This window comes from Gracilinanus agilis, chromosome 5, assembly GCF_016433145.1.
Source record: "Gracilinanus agilis isolate LMUSP501 chromosome 5, AgileGrace, whole genome shotgun sequence".
Taxonomy (NCBI): Eukaryota; Metazoa; Chordata; class Mammalia; order Didelphimorphia; family Didelphidae; genus Gracilinanus; species Gracilinanus agilis.
In genome coordinates this window covers 111,742,445-111,763,860 of record NC_058134.1, presented here as the reverse complement: position 1 = coordinate 111,763,860, position 21,416 = coordinate 111,742,445, and the positions used below count along the sequence as shown (strand labels likewise).

Below are 21,416 nucleotides of genomic sequence, written 5' to 3'. Positions count from 1 at the left end.
CTTGATTTTAATCCACCATGACTAAATCTAATTAGGATTTAGATAGAAAAGAACTCCTCTTTTGAATTAGCATTTGACTTTTTTGTATTAATAATACACTGCCCTGACTTTTACTCTTAACTTTTTTCATGTTATTCTTATCTCAATTCAATTGTAAAGCCCAAGGAGGGTAATGATCTTATACTTGATAACAGTGTTAACACTAAAAGAGATCATCTCTTCCACTGCTGTGTATGTATAGTAAAAAAAAAAAAAAAAAGACATTTCATGAATAAATACTTAATGTAAATCTATTTCTTTACTCTTGTTGAGGGGGAAAAAAAGTTATTTTCACTCCTGATTAGTATTCTTAATATTTCATAATAAAGAGGGAAAGAAATGCTTTTAAAAATTTTATAATAAGGTGAATATAATTCTAAAATCTAGGATTGTATTAGAAATTCAAGAGGTATCATTTTCCTTTCTTTTAGTGGAGAATGGATTTGTACTTTTTGTCGAGACTTGTCTAAACCAGAAGTTGAATATGATTGCGATGATCCCAGTTATGGCTCAGAAAAACGAAAATCTGAAGGACATGGGAGACTAACACCAATAGATCAAAGGGTACGTTTCTTTAATATGATTGACTAGCCTTTGATTCTACCTCTCATTGTAGGTTTGCCTTCATGTTAGTGAAGAAACATTTTCTGAAAAAGTAAACTGTAATTTTTTTCTCTATAAATTAAAATTGTATTTGGTAATGAATTTGCTTTTAAAATAAAATTGAAAATGCTTTCCAATAAGAATATCACTCAGGACCCTATGGTAAAAATTAACTTAAGCAAAGCCTTTTGAAAGTTTCCTAAAAATTAATTGGCATATTTTTATTTCAGTTATTTGGAACTTTATATTTAAAATAACAATAGTAATAAATTACATATTATTATAAATACAGTGAACTCTACGGTCACCTTTAGTTATGAGTTATGAACCTATTGGGTTATTTCCTGGAGAAGAATAATATCACCTTCTATATCACTAGTATATTAGATGAAAAGGCAGCATGTGAGAAACAAAGTTGGGTCAGTTATTGTTTGTGGGCCAGGGAACAATAAAAAATCTAAGGATCCTAAGACATCTTTAGATTTTATAGATATAAGGTGCAAACTCTCTTCCAAATTGTATTAGTGTACTTATGCAATAATCAAGGAAAGTTTTTAGTGTTAGAGTACCTATTGTATACTCAAATCATTTTCTTGTCTGTCATAGACAGTTTGACAGAACTTGGACCCAAAAGTCTATAGCAATTATTATTCAGTTTCTTTTCTCTACACTTGATTTTTTGTAATGACATTTATTCATTTAAACTTACTGGTTCTTACTTTCTAGGATGTTTTTGTTTTTTGACAGGAAGAGTCTTTTCTTGGTCTTTTCCAAGTTTCAGATACGTTTCCAAGTCTAAATATGTTCCCAGAAAATAATAGACCTGCAACTACTTGCAGGCTTAAGACTTTTATATGCAGCTTATTTTTTTTTTAGAAAAGCATATAACTTTCATTTTTGTTTTCCTTTTCACATTGCAGTTTTCAAAATATTATGTACACACTACCAACATTATTTCTTCATATATGAAACCTAGGAAAATGTATTACTCCTCTTTGTTCTCTAGTCCCCAGCATAAGAAATTCTGACAAATAGAATTCCCATCTCTGTTTCAAGATCCCCTAGTTATGCCATGGAAGTTCTCAACCCATTCCTTTTTTTTTTTTTTTAAGAGCTCTAATTGTTGGGTATTATCTTCTCCTTAACCCAAACTTGCCTTTTCTTAACTTTCACCCATTCATCTAGGTTTTGCTCTTAGGTAGGAGTCAAGGAAAATAATTGAATGTTAAGTCTTTCCCTAGTGTAAAACACTTCCATTTCCTTCCTTATTCATTATTATTTCAGCCACCCTCACTCAATTCTGGTTATATTAATGCTTATCAATGTCTCTTTTAAAAATGTAGCACCCAGAATTGAGCACAATGTGCCAGGAGTGGTCTCATTAGGGTGGAGAATGAGAAAAACACCTCTTCATTGTTATGTACACATTGCTTCTATTAATGTAGCCTAATATTACATTAGATTTCTTGGTTACCACATCACCCATGTAATTGAGGTTGTAGTTCACTATAAAATCCCTTGTTTTTCACTTAACTGCTTTTGAGGTGTACTTTTCCGATTCTCTTTTATGTATTTTTTTTGTTGTCAAAGTGCAGGCAATTATGTTTCCCCATTATATATCATTTAATTAATAAATAATTACAATTTCTAAAATTCCCCATATACATTCTGATTTTTTTGGTCTGCTTAATATTCACATAGACTGGTCCTCAGGTAACCACAATACAGGTTCATGATAATATGGCTAGTTCCAGGGGATTGGAGTGAGATGATAATGGGGAACCTTTTTGTTTTTGTCTTAGGCACTTAACCCATTTTCTAATTCATCTTGGAATTTAACCCTCCTAACAATATTTTAAGAGGAACTCCTCACCACCACTGCTCTCTGTTACCACCCCTAATTCCATTACTATCTTTTTAACTCTTGAGTTTCTTATTATAGCCATACTGATTTCCTAAAACATGCTTTTTCAACCTCATTGGAATCATTTGCTGCTATGTTACTAGAATTTTGTTCCTAAGAAACTCTCACCCTTTTAATGCTAGGTTAGTTTTCCATAAATCCTACTTATTCCATATAAACACTTTGTTATTTGCTTTCCTAAAGCCTTAAGATGTATGTCAGATTACACCTAATATTCCCTACCTATTACAGATTCTAAGATGGCATTATGAGTATCTCTAAAGGTTTTATAATCCCCACTTCCCCCACCCCTTTAAACCTTTACCTCTGTAAGGACTAGGCAATGGTATTTAAGTGACTTGCCTGTAGTCACACAGCTGGGAAGTATCTGCAGTCACATTTGAACCCAGGACCTCCCATCTCTACACCTGCCTCTCAATCCACTGAACCACCTTGCTGCCCTTGCTTCTAAAATTTCTTAAAACCATTTCTTCCTTATTTGGTCAGAATCTTGTCCAAAATAGCAGTTCTCTTTATTGATTTAGCTTCATAACTAGAAAACTAAATTTCATGCAAAGCTGATAGAAAAATTCAACTGTTTCTGATGTGCTTCCAGCAAATGGTCCAAAGTTTTCATCACCACTATATGGTACCATACTAGTTTTATAATCTATGGCAGACACTTCTCCATTTCTTTAAGCAGATAATAACAGACTTATTAGTCACTTATATTTCATTGCTATTTTCCTGATCATAATTTATGTTTACAAAATTATTCATTGGAGTACCTAGCATTTCTCTCTACTCTTTTATGAACAGTGTAAGCTTTTTTCAGTCTCTCATAATATTAGTTTCTTACCTCTGTTGACTAACTCCAATTTATCCTGCGTATATTTTGTTTGTATATAGCAGCTTTCATATTATCTCTCCAGTTAGTCTGTGAGCATCTTGATCTGTTACTATTCTTTGTCTCCCTTTTTATCCCCAGCACTTGGCACAGTGCCTAGCATATAGTGTGTGCTTGTTGACTGAATGAATGACTGTTACATATACATTTGCATTTATGAAGCCCTGTTTTATTATGATTTAATTTTTTGTTCAGAAGTGTGAACGACTACTTTTGTTCCTTTACTGCCATGAAATGAGCTTGGCTTTTCAAGATCCTGTTCCTTCTACAGTAAGTATTAATGCCATTTTTAGTTTTTGTAATAAAGAAATATGATTTGTCCATTGTAGACTGGGAGGAAACTTTCTATTTGTCAGTATGTTGTTTTCTAGATTTTTGGTTTAGTATTTGCACATAATACTTATGAAGATTAAGGCTTAGTACTCAAGTTAATATTTTCAGCCTAAAGAACTTAATAAACTGACTCGAAATTTCTGTATTGTTGGTAACACTTTCCATAAATGAATCTGCATTCTCATTTCTCCTTGTACTTTCACTTTCTGTAACACTTTATAACAAGTTTAGTGTTGCTCTTTTAAGAGGGTTGGGGAAACTTTGTTGTTGTTCATCTTCTAAATAAGACACAGTTTGTTAAAGTGATAGACTCATACGAGTAACAGCATAATCATGGCTGTGGTGTCAAACTCAAATTGATTCCTGTTGGTACAAAATGACTTAATAAAATACTTGTAGATAATGATGGTTTGCAGTTTTTTCTTTTTGTTAAATAGTTTACAATTACATTATAATCTATATTTTGCTGTGTGTGTGAGTTTGGCAGCTGTATTATATGATAAGCTTTGTTCTGTAAAATTATATAATACAGCTAGATCCCTATTAGTGCAAATAAAGAATCTCCTAAATTCACAAAATTTGAATTCACACTGTATCTTTCAGTTGGGTTGGGAAAGCTGCCAATTTTATATTATTATAACTTTGAACAGTGTAGATTTGAATTACACATTACCATTTCAAGTAATTAATTAATTACCTAGCAAAATCTACAAAAACAAAAACAGGGCTTGATTAACCATAGATACCATAGAAAGAATGCTGGATTTTTGGAGTAAGGAGACTTGCATTCCAATCCCAGCTTTATAACCTGTGTAATCCTTAGCAGGTTATTTAACTATTAGGCTGAATTTGATTTCTCAGGTCTCTACAAATTCTTAAACTATGATCCTGTTATCTAGTTTGCTACCTAATAGATATAACAAATAAATTTAATATGGTAGAAAAACATTTGCCACAAATCATTAGAGGTTAGTGAGGTTTGCTTTATGGAGTTACATTTTTGATATCCCTACTATAGTCCTTGGGCAGCTAGGTGGCACAGTGAATGGAGAAGTGGGCATGGAATCAAAAAGATTTTACTTCAAATCCAGCCTCAGATACTTATTTAGATGTGGGAAATCTGGACAAGTCACTTAAGCCTCTTTGCCTCAGTTTCCTCATTTGTAAAACATTCTCAAGAAAGAAATCACAAATCACTCCAGTATCTTTGCCAAGAAAACCCCAAATGGGGTCATGAAGATATAGATGTGTGTGTGTGTGTGTGTGTATGTGAAAAACGATTAAACAACACTTAAGTCATTTCAGGATGTTGGGACGATCCCTTTACCCTCAGATAAACCTTGATAAAATTTCTGATTTGCTCATTTGTGCTAAGGCTTAAAATATGTCATTCTTGGTAGGAGGTTGTGACACATTTCCAAACTTATTTACATGAATATTTGTGTGTACCCACTGAAGGATGGGTGGGGAAGAAAGGTATACCCAAAGGTGGCAGAAGATTGGTATATGATGGCTTTTGAGTTACCAACATAAACTTTAATTACTTTATTTTTCTGGGACTTCTCCTTTTTTCCCATCTTAACTTCCTAATCAGTGAATCTGAGACCTGCTATAATTTATTCTAAAATTCTTCCAGTTTCTCTTTTTGATTACTGTTAATTATGTATGCTATTTATAAATCACTACATTAATGAAAGCTACAGGGAACAGTTGGCCAGTAGCATCTATTTCATCTCTATTCTAGAATCAGACAAATCTATTATCTCTCTTGTGACAAAGTATTCCAAAGAATGATACATGATTTATTTTCAAAGGTGCCTGATTACTACAAAATAATTAAAAAGCCTATGGACTTGTCTACCATCAAGAAGAAACTCCAAGTGGATTCTCCAATATATACAAAGCCTGAAGATTTTGTGGCTGATTTCCGACTGATTTTTGAAAATTGTGCTGAATTTAATGAGGTGAGATAGGGAAATAACTGTCATAGAGATATTCCTAATTTTTAAAAACTAACAAATGTTTTACATCTCAGAGACAAACATATAATCATTTTGGTATAAATCTACAAAAGTTCAGATTAATCAAGAGTAGGTTCGAAAACAAGTTTCTACCTTGAGAAAGAGACTTATCTGTATAATTTATAGTAAAATGCAAATCACATTTACATTTGGAAAATAATTTTGACATTACACAAACCTAGATAGTTATTTTTAAAATAACATCCTACTATTTTTTCTGATTATAACCCCATAGAATACCAATAATATTGAGATATCAAGAGTTTTTTGAGGAATAGCTTATTCTTTGGTTGGGTCATTCATGATTTAGATATTTTTCTCAAAGTTTTTAAACTTTTTTTTATCTTTTTTTTTAAAACCCTTAACTTCTGTGTATTGGCTCCTAGGTGGAAGAGTGGTAAGGGTGGGCAATGGGGGTCAGGTGACTTGCCTAGGGTCACACAGCTGGGAAGTGTCTGAGGCCAGATTTGAAACTAGGACCTCCCGTCTCTAGGCCTGACTCTCCATCCACTGAGCTACCCAGCTGCCCCCAGTTTTGAAACTTAATTGCCTTTCATTAGTGATAACTTGCATATTTTACTACTCAGCAGTATAGTATTCTTATTTGTGTTTTGAAATTACCTACTTCACTTCAAGGGGTGCTTGCTAGTTCTATTATTGGAGTATCAGAGACCAATTTTCCTAATGTTCGCTTGAGCCACATTTTGGGGGGGGTTTTGTTTTGTTTTTAAGTTTTATATATATATATATATGTGTGTGTGTTCAAATATATCCCCTTGGTTTTAGATTAAAGAGATTCCTAATTGACATTTTATGAGTTCTCAGAAAAACCATTCAATCCAACCTTGTGACAGTTACAAATAGAGACTCACACATCGTAAGCACTTGTTTTTTGAATTGGATACCTGTATCCAGCTGTAGTCCTTTAAGTTTTTCTAAGTACTTTACATACTTTTAAATATAGTTTTCTGAACTTTTCTCCCTAAGTCAACTGTATCTTTCTTGGTATACAGTGACCAGAACAGTAATTGGTATTCTTTCATACATACTTTACTCAAGTCTGTTCAAACTTTTGTATAAAGAAAACAGATACGGTTCTAGTGAATTTATGTTTCCCTTTATATTGACTTTGATGATATTTTTCATTTCCTCCAATAGCCTGATTCTGAAGTAGCAAGTGCTGGTATAAAACTTGAAAGCTATTTTGAAGACCTTCTGAAAAACCTTTATCCCGAGAAAAAATTTCCAAAGCAGGAATTCAAGAATGAAACAGAGGATACCATATTTAGTGATGATTCAGACGATGACTTTGTACAGCCACGGAAAAAGCGTCTCAAAAGCATTGATGACCGCCAACTGTTTAAATAAGTGGCACAGTAGCAAGGACTGGTTTGAACTTTTTTTTAAGCCTTTTTATTAGTCATTAACATAATTACAAGGAAAAGTCCATGACCACTCTGACTTTTAGGTTTGTGGATGTGTAATAGATGTTGATTTCCTTAATATCCCATTTCTCTCTCACACACACACACCCTACCCCCATTAAGGAAAGGAAAAAAGCATCATTGAAGATCGAGACAGACCTTCCCCTTCTCAGAAATTACAAAACAGCATCTGAAAGGGTAGCTGCATGACTATTTTAAAGAAGGGAGAAAGGCTTTATTTAGACTTAATGTTGAAAACTTAAATGTGGTTTCAACGTGTGAATTTATCCATTTTCAGAAAATGTGATACCACTACCCATTATTCTTACCAAAGGCACGTGGCTGGCTATTATAAATTTATTCTACTGTACTTAACAGTATGCCACGAAGATGATACTATTAAATGTCCTAGGATAATGATTGGTGCGATTGAAGTGTAGGTAGATGCTACTAAGGAAGTACCTGATGGTCTGTCATGTAATATGGAGAGTGTATTAAAGAAAAATCAGGAAAACAAATGCTTGGATCTATTTTTTGGCTTGTCTGTGAAGATGTTTTTATGTATCAGGTGTGTTTAGGCCACTAGCCATTCATTTCTGGAATTAGAGTCTTTTATTATTGCCTCTGACAAAGGAAGTGCAGGTGTGACTTGTTTTTTACTCTTGATAAAAGCCCTCATTCATTACCCACATGGCTTTCGATTGAATTCTTTGAAATACAGTCATTTGCACTGTATGTGATGTGAAGTTGCTTCACCATACACTTTTGGGCATTAATGAACTTAAAAAAAAAAAGAATACGTAGTTTCTGTGGTTATCACTGTCTCGTGTTGTTTAGAATGAAACTGTGTTTTGGAGTAAAAATATTTTATGGAATTTTTCTTAGATGTTCTCTGGAGCGTTTGCTGTTCCCTACCTTGGTTTTAATACTGTCAGATCTCAATAATGTCATCTTAAACACTTCTTTGTGGTTGAACTTTGATTAGATTTCATTTTCCATCAGGCCTGAAAAAAACAAAAAGTTCTCCCTCCTGGTTTTGCATTGGGCCAGGCTTAAGGCTGCCCAGATTTTTCTCTTCCTATTTGTTCATTGTTTTTGAGGTTGAGGCAAATAATTAAAGGAAAAAAAATGTAGATTAGAAAAGAAGGAATAAAATAGCCTAGCTGTAATTTTCTAATATATCTGATGAAGTTGTTTTTTTCAATGCTAATAGAATTTGAGTGAAATTTTCTTTTGTTGAGGTGGTAATATAACACACAGCTGAACTTATTTAGAAGAATTCTTATAGCTTATGCCACCTGTCAAGGATAAAAACCTGGCACAGGCACTATAAAAACATCCTATTTGATGATATTCTGAAGCTAATTAGTTGGGTCTTAAGGTGCAGCTGAGGATGACATAAAGAGTAAATTAACCATAAGCAATAGCTTCATTTCCTGTTTCCTCTATACAGAGATAGTTCTTGCTCCTAAAATATTAATACTCCTTTCCATGTCAATTTATGTAGGACCTTTTAGAGGTCTTAAACCTGGATCATAGACTTAAGAAAGCAACTATTATGAGGTGTCTATCATGGTTTTGAGTATATTTTGTGGACAAATTGAGAAAAGCTATCATTTATAGTTGACTTTTTTTCAGCAGTCTCAGTCTAGGAATGAAATGGCATTATTAGCACAAAAACTATTGACCTGTTTTGTAAGTGTTTTGTCTGTTGGGCTACTATTCTTGTCACAACTTGTACCCATAGACCTTCCCTACTCATCCCTTGGGTTGGAATAGAGCAACATAGCTAGACTGCTATAAGGAGGGCAACCAAAGGGATATGAAGCTTGAGCAGGGGGAGAATGTAATTTTCCAAATAAAACTGAGCCAGAATTCCTGTAAGCATGTACATACATACCTCTTACTGTGGTATTCAGTGCCATATCATTTTTTTTTTCAGTGCAAACTGTCAGGTTACCTGCTTTACCTCTGCTATATTTAAGCATTTGAGAGAAAGAGAGAGAGAGAGAGAGAGAGCTCATGTTCCTATGGTTAAAGTGCTTTCCTCAAAATAGTAGGTAGTCTAAGTGTTATTACTCCAATTTTACAGATGATGAAACTGAAGCTGAAAGAGGTTAATTAATTTGTCCAAGGTTATGTGGCTAGTAAATGTTCAAACAGCAACTTAAAACTGGGTCTTCTGATCCAGAGTCTTTCCATTATATCACACTGCCTCTGAGTATATTTCATATAAAGCCACCTGGAACATAGGTTGTTTCAGTATCATTGTGTGAGATCATCTCTGCAATTTCTGTAGCATTTCTAAATGCCCTACATATCTTAATTCAATTAAGCATACAAGCACCTGCTATGTGCTTGAGACTCGGGTTACAAAGTTATAGTGATACAGTCCTTAAATTACCTCGTATTGCCTGCTACCTTATTAACAAGTCCCCCTGGTGCCTGGCTGTATCCTAGTCATAATGTTCTTGGACCCTTTTGGAAGAGGACATTAAGAGGGCCCTAGTCTTGCCACATCCCTAGGATGAAGAAAGGGCTGTAAAAAGTGTTCATTGTGACTCAGGCTTCCCTGACCTAAACTTGTGAACTCCAGCTTCTACTTCTGTCTTGGAAACCCAGCGAAGTTTCTCTTTGGATTTAGTTGCAGGAGTCAGAGATGCAAGTCTCAGAACTCAGTAGCCCTGTTTATAAACTTTATGCTACCTTATCCTTAGTCTCAAAGTTCTGGAAGACAGTAAAAATAGGCTGGCCCAACCTCATGAACCCCAAGTACTACAGAGGGGCTAGGATCACACATTCACACACATTCTCTCACACACACACACACACCAACAACCCTTCCCTTATAGGGTTGGGCTGTACAACTTTGTAGCAGGGGAAGCCAGGTATACAAAGCAGTGACTTACTGATAAGACCATTTGGTCTAGTATTCACAAGCTATTTTCAGAATTTTCATAATGCAGCAGAACTTTAAATTACAGTAACTTATATTACTGAATTTAAACTACTTCAGTATTTGGTAATGAAATAATCTTTAAAAATTGGATTACATTCTATTTATTTCTTTTCATTGATTAATTGGGAATTAGACCATCCTTTAGATCATTCTGAAGGGAGCAAGGGTTGCTAGTTTATAGACTTAACTAACTAAATGCCAAGAAACAAACTTAATAGGCTTCTCCCCTTGCTTTAGTAATGGTACCCTCTTTTAACCTAATGACTGTGGTGGTTGTACAACAGAAGTATTGTAACCTATGAATACTTTCAAAACAGTATGAGGTTGTTCTCACAGTCAAAAGCTTGAGTACTAGTTATTCTGATAATGAATTTTGCATTTCAGAGTTTTAGGCTATAAGACAGCTTGAACTTTCAAGCCAAAAAAGTTACATGATGAAGCTAGTGGGACAGGAAAGTAGGGGAAGGGTCTTTCTTTTTCTAGGGCCTAGTCTACCAATTAATATGAATTCAGAAAAAATAAGTTGCTGCATGTGATCAAAAGGTTATTGGTTGAAATTGAAGGTTTATTCATTTCCTGTATGTGTCCTGCATTCATTATAAATGAGAGAAATAGAGTGATCTGATTGGCTGTTTGAATTACAAGCATCACCATGAGTTCAACCACCCAATTCCTACTTAAAATTTAACCCCTTTAAAATAGCCATGTAAATATTTTTTAAACATTTTATAACGTTGTGTAAATTTATATTTAATGTCTTTTTACAAACTGATTGCACCTAGCTTTCATCTTTATAACACTGGGTGTGAAATTAATGGGCCATAATTCACATACTGGTGGATCTTGTTCCTGAATAATGCTAGCCAATCAGATTACAGATTTCTTTCTTCATGGAGGAATCACTTTATTGTGAAGGACATCTGATGCAGTAGTCTTTGTTACTGTTATGTATGGAATGTTTTGTTTTTGGCAGACTGTGGTGCTTTGATTTTAATAAAATAAACTTGAATGAATGTTCATAATGTGAATATTTCAACTCAAAAGTACTTTAAAATATATTTACTACTGCAAAATTAGTTCAACATGGCATTTTGAGAGGCTCTTCTGGTCTTTGTAATACATTTAAATGACAGGAATTAGATATCTTTAATCATGAAGATTTAACTTCTAAAATTCTAAGCAGCATTTTTAGTTAAATTAAAATGTAAAAGACCACTTTACTAAATGAATGTGTAGAGTACTCTAATCAAGATTTAACTGCCATATACAGGATCAGCCAAAAGTCTTAGTTTAATTTTAAGCTTTTAATACTTTCAGAAGTATAAATGCTACAAACTTATATCTTGCCATTTGAATGTTTGTTGAAATTTCTTTTACACTTAGTTTTGTGATTTTAAAATTAATTTTAATAAGAAATGGTACCTCTAGGCATTGTGTATGTAACCATTTCAGACCTGTGGGTCAGTTTTAAAGGTAGTCCTCTCACTTGGCCACCTTGGTCATATGATCTAGCTCTATTAGACTATTTTCTTGTGGATTCACACAAAGTTAATTATCTGAATGATCTTAAGACTAGGACTACAAATGTACTCCTTTCAGTCATTGAGCAGCAGGTAATGAAAATTTATATAAAGATCAATAATCAACTAGAGCAACAGATGGTTATGTTGAATTTTATCAGTATTTTTATGTTTTAATTTTAAGTAATTAGCCTTTCAGATTTGTTCATGTAACTTTTGTAGCATTCATACTTTTGAACGTAAGCTTAAAATTACATGAAGACTTTGGGACAAAACACCAAAGATATTAAAAAGTTATATATTGAGAAGCTGCTTGTTTAAAACCTTTTATGAAATAAAAACAACTTTAAAGTATTTTATGTTATTTTTAGTCACAGTACATTTGGCATTTCATTCAGAGCTTTTATAGACTTACTATTAGGCATAAATCTTTTGTTTAACCCTTCTGAAGATCCTTGGAGGCAACTAAAAAAAGAAACTTTTTAAAAAATAGGTAAATATTACAAGAATATGCCTATACAGATTTTTAAAAAATTCTTAGACTGTAAGCATAGCAAAGTCCAGTGCTCATTTGTCAAAAATTAAATGTAGTTTGTTTTGTGGCATAAACTTGGGGTTGGGAAGCATGGAGTTATTAATCAGGATTCTAGAACATAAATCAGGAAAGTTTCTAATAATGAAGAAACCTTTTGTTCTTCATTTCAAGAAATCCTAAGAAGATTCTTATATTTTTAAAATTCATTTTTTATACCCAATGTTGGAAGCAAGACAAATTGTATTTTTAAAATATTTCTTTTACTAGTTAATAATTTTATACATTTATGTACTATTTTATTGTGTATATAATTTTCAGATTCCTTATCTCATGTGAGCCTCATTCACAGTCCTGTGAAATAGACACTGCAGGTATCATCTTATAGTTTTAAAGCCTAAAGATCAGAGAAAATGTGACAAACTCCTTTATTTAGTACATGGTAATAGAACCCAGGACCCTGGTTTTCAAAATCCATTGACCTTAGCATCATATTGTACTGTTTTTCTCACTGAAAGCAAAAATGACTAATAAAATGGAAATTCGATTTAAAGAAATTATTTTGATTCATAAAACCATAGCTTTAGAGTTGGAATATACAACTTTAAAAAAAAAAAAACCCTTATCATCCATCTTTGAATCAAACTGTGTATTGGTTTCAATTAGGGGTTAAGTGACTTGCCCAGGACCACACAGCTAGGAAGTGTCGGAAGCCAGATTTGAACCTAGGATCTTCCTTCTAGGCCTGGCTTTATCCACTGAGCCACCTCCACCTCTCTGTCCTTCTACATAACCTTCTAACATCTTCATTTTATAGATAAGGAAAATAAGACTCAGAGAGCTTGAAAATTAAGTGACAGAACCCAGGATTGTATTCAGTTCTTCTGCCTCTAGAGATAATGCTTTTCCCTCATTACCATTTAGTTTCCAGTTGGTAACAGTATAAATATGACTCCAATGGGTTTTCTAATGATTTGGATAAAATAAAACATCAGAAGAAATCCAGACTTTAAAGTCATGATGTATAATTCCCAAATTTGTGTGTATATTGATGACATTCAGCATGAAAGTAACTTGATGTCATCTAATCCAAATACCTCATCTGAAAGATAAGAAAATTAAAATCAGCAAAGTAAAATTACTTCCTCCAGGGTCAAGATTACTCACAAAAAAAATGCGTATACAACCTTTCCCAGGCATAAAGTACAATCTGAAGTCCTTTTTTTCCTAAGACTCACTCATGCATTTATTGGGCACCTCATTCACACAAGGCATGGAATGAAACTTGTAGAAGTCCAAAGAGGCAACAAATATCTCTGGAGCTTTTTGGTTCTGACACCTGCTAGGATAAGAAGAGACTTTTTGGACAATGTAACAAATATTTATTGAATCTTGGGAAGAAGTGTCCCAGTAAGGCAAGCTACCTCTCAAATCCATAAAGAATTGTTCCTTAGTGACACAGCATTTTCCAGAAGTGAATTCAAAATAAATTGTAGGAATAGGGAGAGGGTAAAACAAAACTACCTCAAGAACATGTTTGTGAAGAATAAAATATACTTCTCCATTTGGTCATCATTTGCATGTCTTCATTTTGCTTGCTGTAAAAAAAAAAAAAAAAAAAAAAAAGGTAAATTTGATAAATCAGAATATGGCATCTCTACTAGATGCCAAACATTGGACATTGATTTAATCTACCACTGTGGTATATTCTTTTTATCACTTTGTACAAGATTAAGAACCTGATAACTAGAACACATTATGGTGCAACGCCATCCCCAAAGTTAGTTGTTCTTAAACTAATGCAGAAGAACAAATCTTGACTTTAGCTTTTTGCTTGGTTTTCTAGGAACTACTTCAAGATTCAACTCCAATCCTAGACAGGTGGGAAAGAACCCCATTTTAACCTCATTGAGATAATGAAAAAGGTGTGACTCCATTTGGTAATTCTCAAATAATGTTTGGACTTCAAATATTAACCTAGTCTCTTCTCAGAATCAGTAATATGTTCAGGTATATTGGAATGGTGCAAGTACTGTTGCAGGATTTGCTACTAGAAAAAAAATGTTAATTATTTTAAAGGAATGGACAATATTATCTCAAGAATAATGTTGCTCTCCTTTCCTGGAAAGTACAGTACCTGTGTGGAGAGTTTCCACAGTACCAGAGTTGGAATGAACATTAAATAAGCACAGGCTAAATATCCTCAGGTCCTTCAACCAAATCCCATATGTTGTAATTTCAGCTTTTCATCTGGTTTTCCCATTTTGAACATTATATTTGCAAAATGCCCTTATATGGCATCCAACGGTAAATACAATATTAGAGATGTACTCTTCCCAGGGCAAAGTTTGGCAAGACATTTTTCCTGTTCTGGAAACTCCACTATTCTAATATGTAATCTCTTATAATTATTCCCTCCAAGGATGCAGATTGTACACCAACATTATAGCTGTGCAATTATTTTTCATGTTCATGTCCACTTACAAATTGGCCTCCAGATCCACACAACAGGCTAGAATCCTTTGTTGAGGATGCCAAGAAGATTGAGAATTATCTATTGGTTAATTCTCTTGCTGTGTAACTTCCTGTCTCTCTTAGTCATTTTTGGTTGATATTATTTAAGCTGCTCCTGCATTTTCAGTGTTTGTAATATCTTCCAAACTGTTTGTGCCCATCTTATGGTTCTCCCTCTCAGGGCAATACTCAACTTTACTACTTCAAAGACTATAAAGTTCCATTACAGCCAGAAATTATCAGTGTTGGAAGGATGAAACTTTGCTATTTCAAAGGAAGCTTAGAGTCACTAAAAAGATCTTTTACAAAGGTACCATCCCACCAATTTCCTCTGGTTCGTTTCTGCTTCCAACTTATCCATCTCTGATGTCCAAGGTTCATATTCATGGTTGGATAAGTTGTTCATCTCATAACCACAAGTTTTATTAAGTAATTACTTTTTTGTCACATACTGTGCTAAGGACTGGATCCTACTATGTAGGATAGTTTGGATAATAGGCATTCTTTACTTGCTTGATTTTTCCCTTTTAGACTAAACTATTAAATGATTGTGGGGATTATAGGTGCATCTGTTGGATCTCAGCCTCTAAAACAGTGGTTCCCAAACTTTTTTGGCCTACCACCCCCCTGGATAACTGCAGCACCCGCCAGGGGGCAATAGCACCCACTTTGGGAATCACTGCTCTAAAAGGCTATTTGCTTGGTTTCCTAGAAACAACTAGGAGATTCTACCTCTAAAATTTAGACTTTGCTTCTGGATCTCTCCTATTGCATTATGGAACACTTTGGCTAATAAGCACATCTTGTTTTATGCTTCACTTGATATTAATCAAATGGTCATAGAATAAGCTTATCTCCTTTTAACCTTTCTTGAATGATGTGGACATATGCACATGAGACATCTTTTTGGATGAAAAGCTTTAAAAGATGGCTTTTGTTCTATAAAGTCAAATTACTTTTCATAAGTTACGAACAGCCACTTTGGGAGTCTTATGTTCTCTTATGGTTGGTCATATGCTATTATTAATATAGCCTAAGATAGAGGCCTACATGCATTCTACATCACATGTTGCCTAAACCAAATTAAAATGTAATGGGGGGGAGGGTGGGGCAGTTGGGTGGCTCAGTGGGTTGAGAACCAAGCCTAGAGACGGGAGGTCCTGGGTTCAAATTTGACCTAAGACACTTCCTAGTTCTGTGACCCTGGGCAAGTCACTTGACCTCCATTGCCTAGCCGTTACCGCTCTTCTGCCTTAGAATCAAGACAGAATCAAGACAGAAGATAAGGATTTTTTAAAAAATGGTAATGAGGGGGCAGTTAGTTGGTTCTGTTGATAGAGAGCCAGACCTGGAGACAGGAGGTTCTAGGTGCAAATATGACCTCAGATATTTTCTAGCTCTTTGACCCTGGATAAGACACTTAACCCCAAGTGCCTAGCCCTTACACTCTTCTGCTTTGGTTTTAATAAATATTTAATAAAGTAAAAATACAATAAAATGCAGAAAAGATTACATTTTAAAACTGTTGATGTGTGACCTACCAAAATCTTTATGATCAATGACTCAGTGAGCTCTTAGCCCATTTAAATCCCCAAATCATCTTCAGATGAATTACTGGCTAGGCAACTTCTCCATATCTTGGTCTTGGGAAGTTTTTGTTTTTGGTTTTTAAACTGGCTTTGTAATTTAAGTTAATTTTACAGTTCTGCCTACAATGTTCTAACCCACTAAGATCTTTCCCCCAACCCCCCTTCCATCTTTGGGACATTTGCAAATGGGACAAGAGTAGCATCCATTCCTTCATCCAAATTATTAATAAAAATGCTAACATTAATTAGAACCAAGGATACATGGCTAGAATGCTTAGAAGAATATCTTGAAAAATATTGAATTTTGCACTCACTATAAAAGACTCTTTGTTCTGTGGTTCAGTCAGTTTCCTATCTTAGCTGTTATATCATTAGCACACATCTTATTATCCATGAGGCGAATGTGAGCAACATCTAGTGCATTGTAGAATCTAGTAAGGATTTTTTAAGTGCTATGCAATGATACATGGTAGAGCTACTTTCAGAATTCTACCTTCAAAGTGACCACATTCTGAAATAATTTTATCAGGTCATAACCTGCTCTTCCATCTTTCTCAATACGTAATCCCTCCTATACCTGTTTGTCCTCACTACAACCTCCATTCCACAGTATCCTTTCTCATTCCAATTTCTTATACACCTCTGCCCTGTCATCTACTCTGAAATCCCTTCCCCATTGACAACTGAAATCCAACCCAGGATTATTCCTTCTACCTTCCTCTTCTGCTCAACTCATGTGTCACAAAATGGACCTGGAAGAAATCATACAACCAAGCGGACAGGATCCTCTGTGTTTATTAACTATTCTCAGTGGGACTTCCCTGCAAGCAAGACTATTTTACTACTCTCTGATCCTCAGTATCTATGTAGAGGGTATTCCAAATCTTATCTTTTATTTCAAACCTCTCATACCACTTCCTCTTCTACCCTCTCAACTGAGAACTTTACCTCAATACTTGACTGAGAAAATAGAAACCTTTAAAACACCTCAAAACCCTTTAATGTCATTCCTCATTTACTACTACCTTAATAGTTTTTTATTTAAAGAAAGGTGATCCATCTCCAAAGTCAACCTCTCATTTTGTACTTTGGACTTGACCTTTTTCAACCAATAGCCCCTTGCCATCATCTCTCTCTTAATATTTAACCCAGTGGTTCCCAAACTTTTTTGGCCTACTGCCCCCTTTCCAGAAAAAAAATATTACTTGGCCCCCTGGAAATTAATTTTTTTTAATTTTAATAGCAATTAATAGGAAAGATAAATGCACCTGTGACCATCACCACCCTCCCTAGATCACTGCAGCACCCATCAGGGGGTGGTAGCACCTAGTTTGGGAATCACTGATTTAACCTCTACCTTCTGGTTCTTTGAATGGTACCTAAAAATATTCCAGGCTGTGCCTTCCCCTCCAACTATTGTTCAGATCTCTCCTCTCTGATGACCAGACTCCTAGAAAAAGTGGTCTATATTCATTTCTTCCAATTCCTTTCCTCAGCCCTTCCCATTCTAGCTCCTAAGCTTATCATTCAACTGAAATGCCTTTCAAAAGTTCTTTAACTGTGTCAGAGGATAGATTGGAGGAAGGATAGATGAGGCAGGAACATTACTTTGCCTATTTCAACAGACCTTGTGTGAGATGAAAGGTCTGAAAGTGGTTGTTGTGTAGCTAGAAAGACGATGAGGATGAGAGATGTGAAGGGGAAAACAACAAGGCTTGGCCACTCATTGGATGTTAGGGCCAAGTCAGAAGAGTTGTGGATGACTGAGGTTGGAAACCTGCATGACAGAAAGATGATGGTGTCTACAACAAAAACAGGTAATTAGAGAGGAGGTGTGGGTTTTGAAGAAAAGATGTTTTGTTATGGTTCTGTCTTTAACATTATTTCCTATTTAGCCTGCATATTATCCACCCCTTATATATCTTGGATATATGTAATTTTTTACATGTTTTCAACCCAATAAGAATGGTAGCTCCTTGAAAAGCAGAGAAAATTTTTCATCTTTTTATCACCAGTGATTATTGTAGTGCCTAGCCCTGTAGTGAGCATTTAATAAATACTTGTGCTTTGACAGGCTGACTGAGTTTTAAAATGTCTCTAGGGAATGGCTAAACAAATTGTGGGTAATATTGCTGTACCAAAAAAAATGATGAATGTCATGAATACCGAGAAGTATAGAAAGAGCTATGAATTGAGTCTAGAAAACTGTCCACACAGTAACTGCCACAATGTAGAGAAAAAACACACTTACAAATCAAAAGTTTTTAGAAATTAAAAGTTCAGAGGCAGCAAGGTGACTCTATGGATAAAGAAGCAGGCCTGGTCCTGTTTCAAATTTAGCCTCACTTTCCAGCTATGTGACCTTGGGGTCAAGTCACTTAACCCTCGTTTCTTAGCCCTTACTCCTGTTCTGCCATAGAACCTACCATTGATTCTAAGATGGAAGGTAAGTATATAATAATAATAATCAGTTTTAAAAGTTCTAAAAGAGCTGTCAAAAGTGTCCCATCCAATCTCTTTGCAAAGGTCCACAAGCGTTGAACATTGTGGTTTATTCAGTCTTTCTCATTGTATTTATCAGTGAGGCTGATATTTTTCCTCTTTATTTTTGTCTTTATAAATATTTATTATATAGGATGATTCATGAAAGAATATCTAAATTAGGGTGATGTGAAAAAGACAATTATAACTTATTTTTTAGAAAAGAAAGATATCTGTGGTCTATCCAGCTATAAATATCCAAAAGACCAATGAGGGGCTAAAGAACAGAAACAGATTTCCTAAGTATTATGAATTAATTTTTTTAAAAAAGTATTAAGCACGGTGCTTTGCTTATTTGAAAGTCATCCCTATAGAGATGAACTGATCCTACAAGAGTTGGAACAGATCTGCAAGATTCACCCATATGTTGGGAATGGGGCATCAATGGTCAGGGAAATAGAATGTCAAGCAGGAGAACCAGGAGTGAAGAATTTGCAATTTCCAGTAAAGCTGGAAAGAATACCTACCACAATAGATTTTGAGTCTTAGATAAAAAGAAATCTCACCAGGCATATTCTAGATGGTAGACATACAGGAAATACAACCAAGCTCTCCTACCAAACCTCCACAAAGATCTAAAAAAGTACTAGACCAAATTATAACAGGGAAATCCAAGAAAAAGTCATAGTATTTTTTTCCAGCCCACATTGTTGTAGAGACATAGAGGCCTGGTCATTAGCAAGCCATAGAATATTACAACATCCAGGGACTTAAGCATCAAGGTAGGACAAGGTCCTCAGAAATTACTGAACTACCTAAAGGTACAAGAAAGGGTACTATGCACTGTCACCCATTACCCAGTTCCTGTTTGAAAGAAGGAAGAGAAATCTGCACATAGACATGGTGAAGTGGAATTGTCTATCTGTATATACTTAAGCAGGATCAAATACAGATAGCCTACAGTAGAGTAATAAAAGCAATAGTTTCAAACCAAAGAGGAGCTTGTAATTCAGCATAAATGAGACACATTTGAGGTTTTCTTGGCAAAGAAACTGAACTGATGTGTAATTTTCTTCTCCAGTGGATTAAGATAAACAGAGGTTAAGTCTCAGTAAATGAGTTCTAAAGCAGAGGTCCAATTAATTGGAAATTGAGGATCCTAAAAGAATTTAATACAGACAATCCCTGAATACATGCTATATCTCTGCCTCAGATATCTTGTCTTAAGATACAACTCAACTCCCTTGTTACTTGTTAGTGCTCTCTCTCTCCTTTTACTTAATTTGTAGAGTCAAAGAATAAATCATAAAAACAACAGTTCCATTAAATATCAGCAACAAAACAATGATGGAATTTTGAAATGCTACCAAAATAGTACTTATGTGAAACATGTATGTCTCCAAATGCTCTCATCAATAAAAGAATGATCGGATTTAACAAAATGAGCTTGCAACTTAAAAAAGAAATAAGAAAGAAAACCCAACTAAATAAAAAGTAACAATGAAACACCAAAATGAAACTCCAGGAAAAATTTTTAAATGATCAAAATGGGAAGCAAAAAAAAAAAAAAACAACCCAAAATGTGTCTACATATAATTTTGAAAACTAGGCACTTCAAAAAAATTCATTAGCTAAACTGATTCAAAGAAAACCAAACTAGCGGTATCAAGAATGAAAAAAGGTAAATTCATAACCAATGAAGAATAAGAGAAATTAGGAGTATTTCACCCAACTAAGAGATAGTTCTGGTTTATATAATTCACATTATGCAAGTTAAACTTTACATAAAGAATTATGAAAGATTCACATTAACACCTTACTGTAGACATGTACTGAATTCTCTCCACTTCTGCCTTTTGCATTTTGCACAACCTTCCCACTCTCCCCCCCAACCCCCCAAAACCTCCAAATGAAAGCAAAAGAAAGGCATCAAGAGACTGCCGGTGCTAGATGAGGAGCTTGTCTTGAAACCTCTATCACCAAAAAAGGAATCTTATCTTTTGTCTGTCTCTGCTACCCACAGGTAGTCTGTCATCTCTTGTCTCCTCTCTTCCCATGTCTGGCCCCACACAGTCCCTGTGTATCCCCTTCTGCTCTTCTCTTTTCCTGGCCCCAATGTGGCCTTGACCTATGTACTAGCCCCCTCTCTTCCCTCTGTCTCCCATACCCAAGAGTAAATTCACATTACATAAAAAATGCTTTCCATAAAGATCTAACCATCTACCTAATTTAAGTGATAATTGCTATATATGCTAATAGAACTTATCATTGAAACAGAAGATGAATATTTACAAAAAATGTACATTTCCCAGATTAACAGAACAGGGAAAAGGATACCTTAAAATAACACTTACATACATAGGGATAATGAATGAGCCACCTAGAGAGAAGGGGCAGGGGGACATGAGACCAGGTGGTTTTACAAGAATATTCTGCCATTTAAAGAACATTTCTAATACTATGTAAACTGGAAAGACAGGTAAAGAAGGAATCCTAAAAAATTCCATGTCACAAAAATAAGACTTTGATACCTAAGCTGAAGAATACAAAAACTATAAACCAATTTCTGTAATACATATTTATACAAAAAT

General features: G+C 34.6%; 2 protein-coding genes across 3 annotated transcripts in view; one reads left to right on the top strand and one right to left on the bottom strand.

Moving 5' to 3' along the window:
- Positions 1-7,802, top strand: part of TRIM24 (tripartite motif containing 24) — a 136,676-nt gene extending 128,874 nt beyond the window's left edge. For both annotated transcript variants that reach the window (XM_044679674.1, XM_044679673.1), the window contains exons 16-19: positions 471-603; positions 3,648-3,722; positions 5,600-5,749; positions 6,965-7,802. In XM_044679674.1, the coding sequence (XP_044535609.1) occupies positions 471-603; positions 3,648-3,722; positions 5,600-5,749; positions 6,965-7,174 (568 nt within the window). In that variant the 3' untranslated portion in view covers positions 7,175-7,802. The remainder of the gene's footprint in view (positions 1-470; positions 604-3,647; positions 3,723-5,599; positions 5,750-6,964) is intronic.
- A 5,177-nt stretch (positions 7,803-12,979) lies between these two features.
- Positions 12,980-21,416, bottom strand: part of SVOPL (SVOP like) — a 75,683-nt gene continuing 67,246 nt past the window's right edge. The window contains exon 15 of the mRNA XM_044677643.1: positions 12,980-13,839. Coding sequence (XP_044533578.1) covers positions 13,828-13,839 — 12 coding nt within the window. The 3' untranslated portion in view covers positions 12,980-13,827. The remainder of the gene's footprint in view (positions 13,840-21,416) is intronic.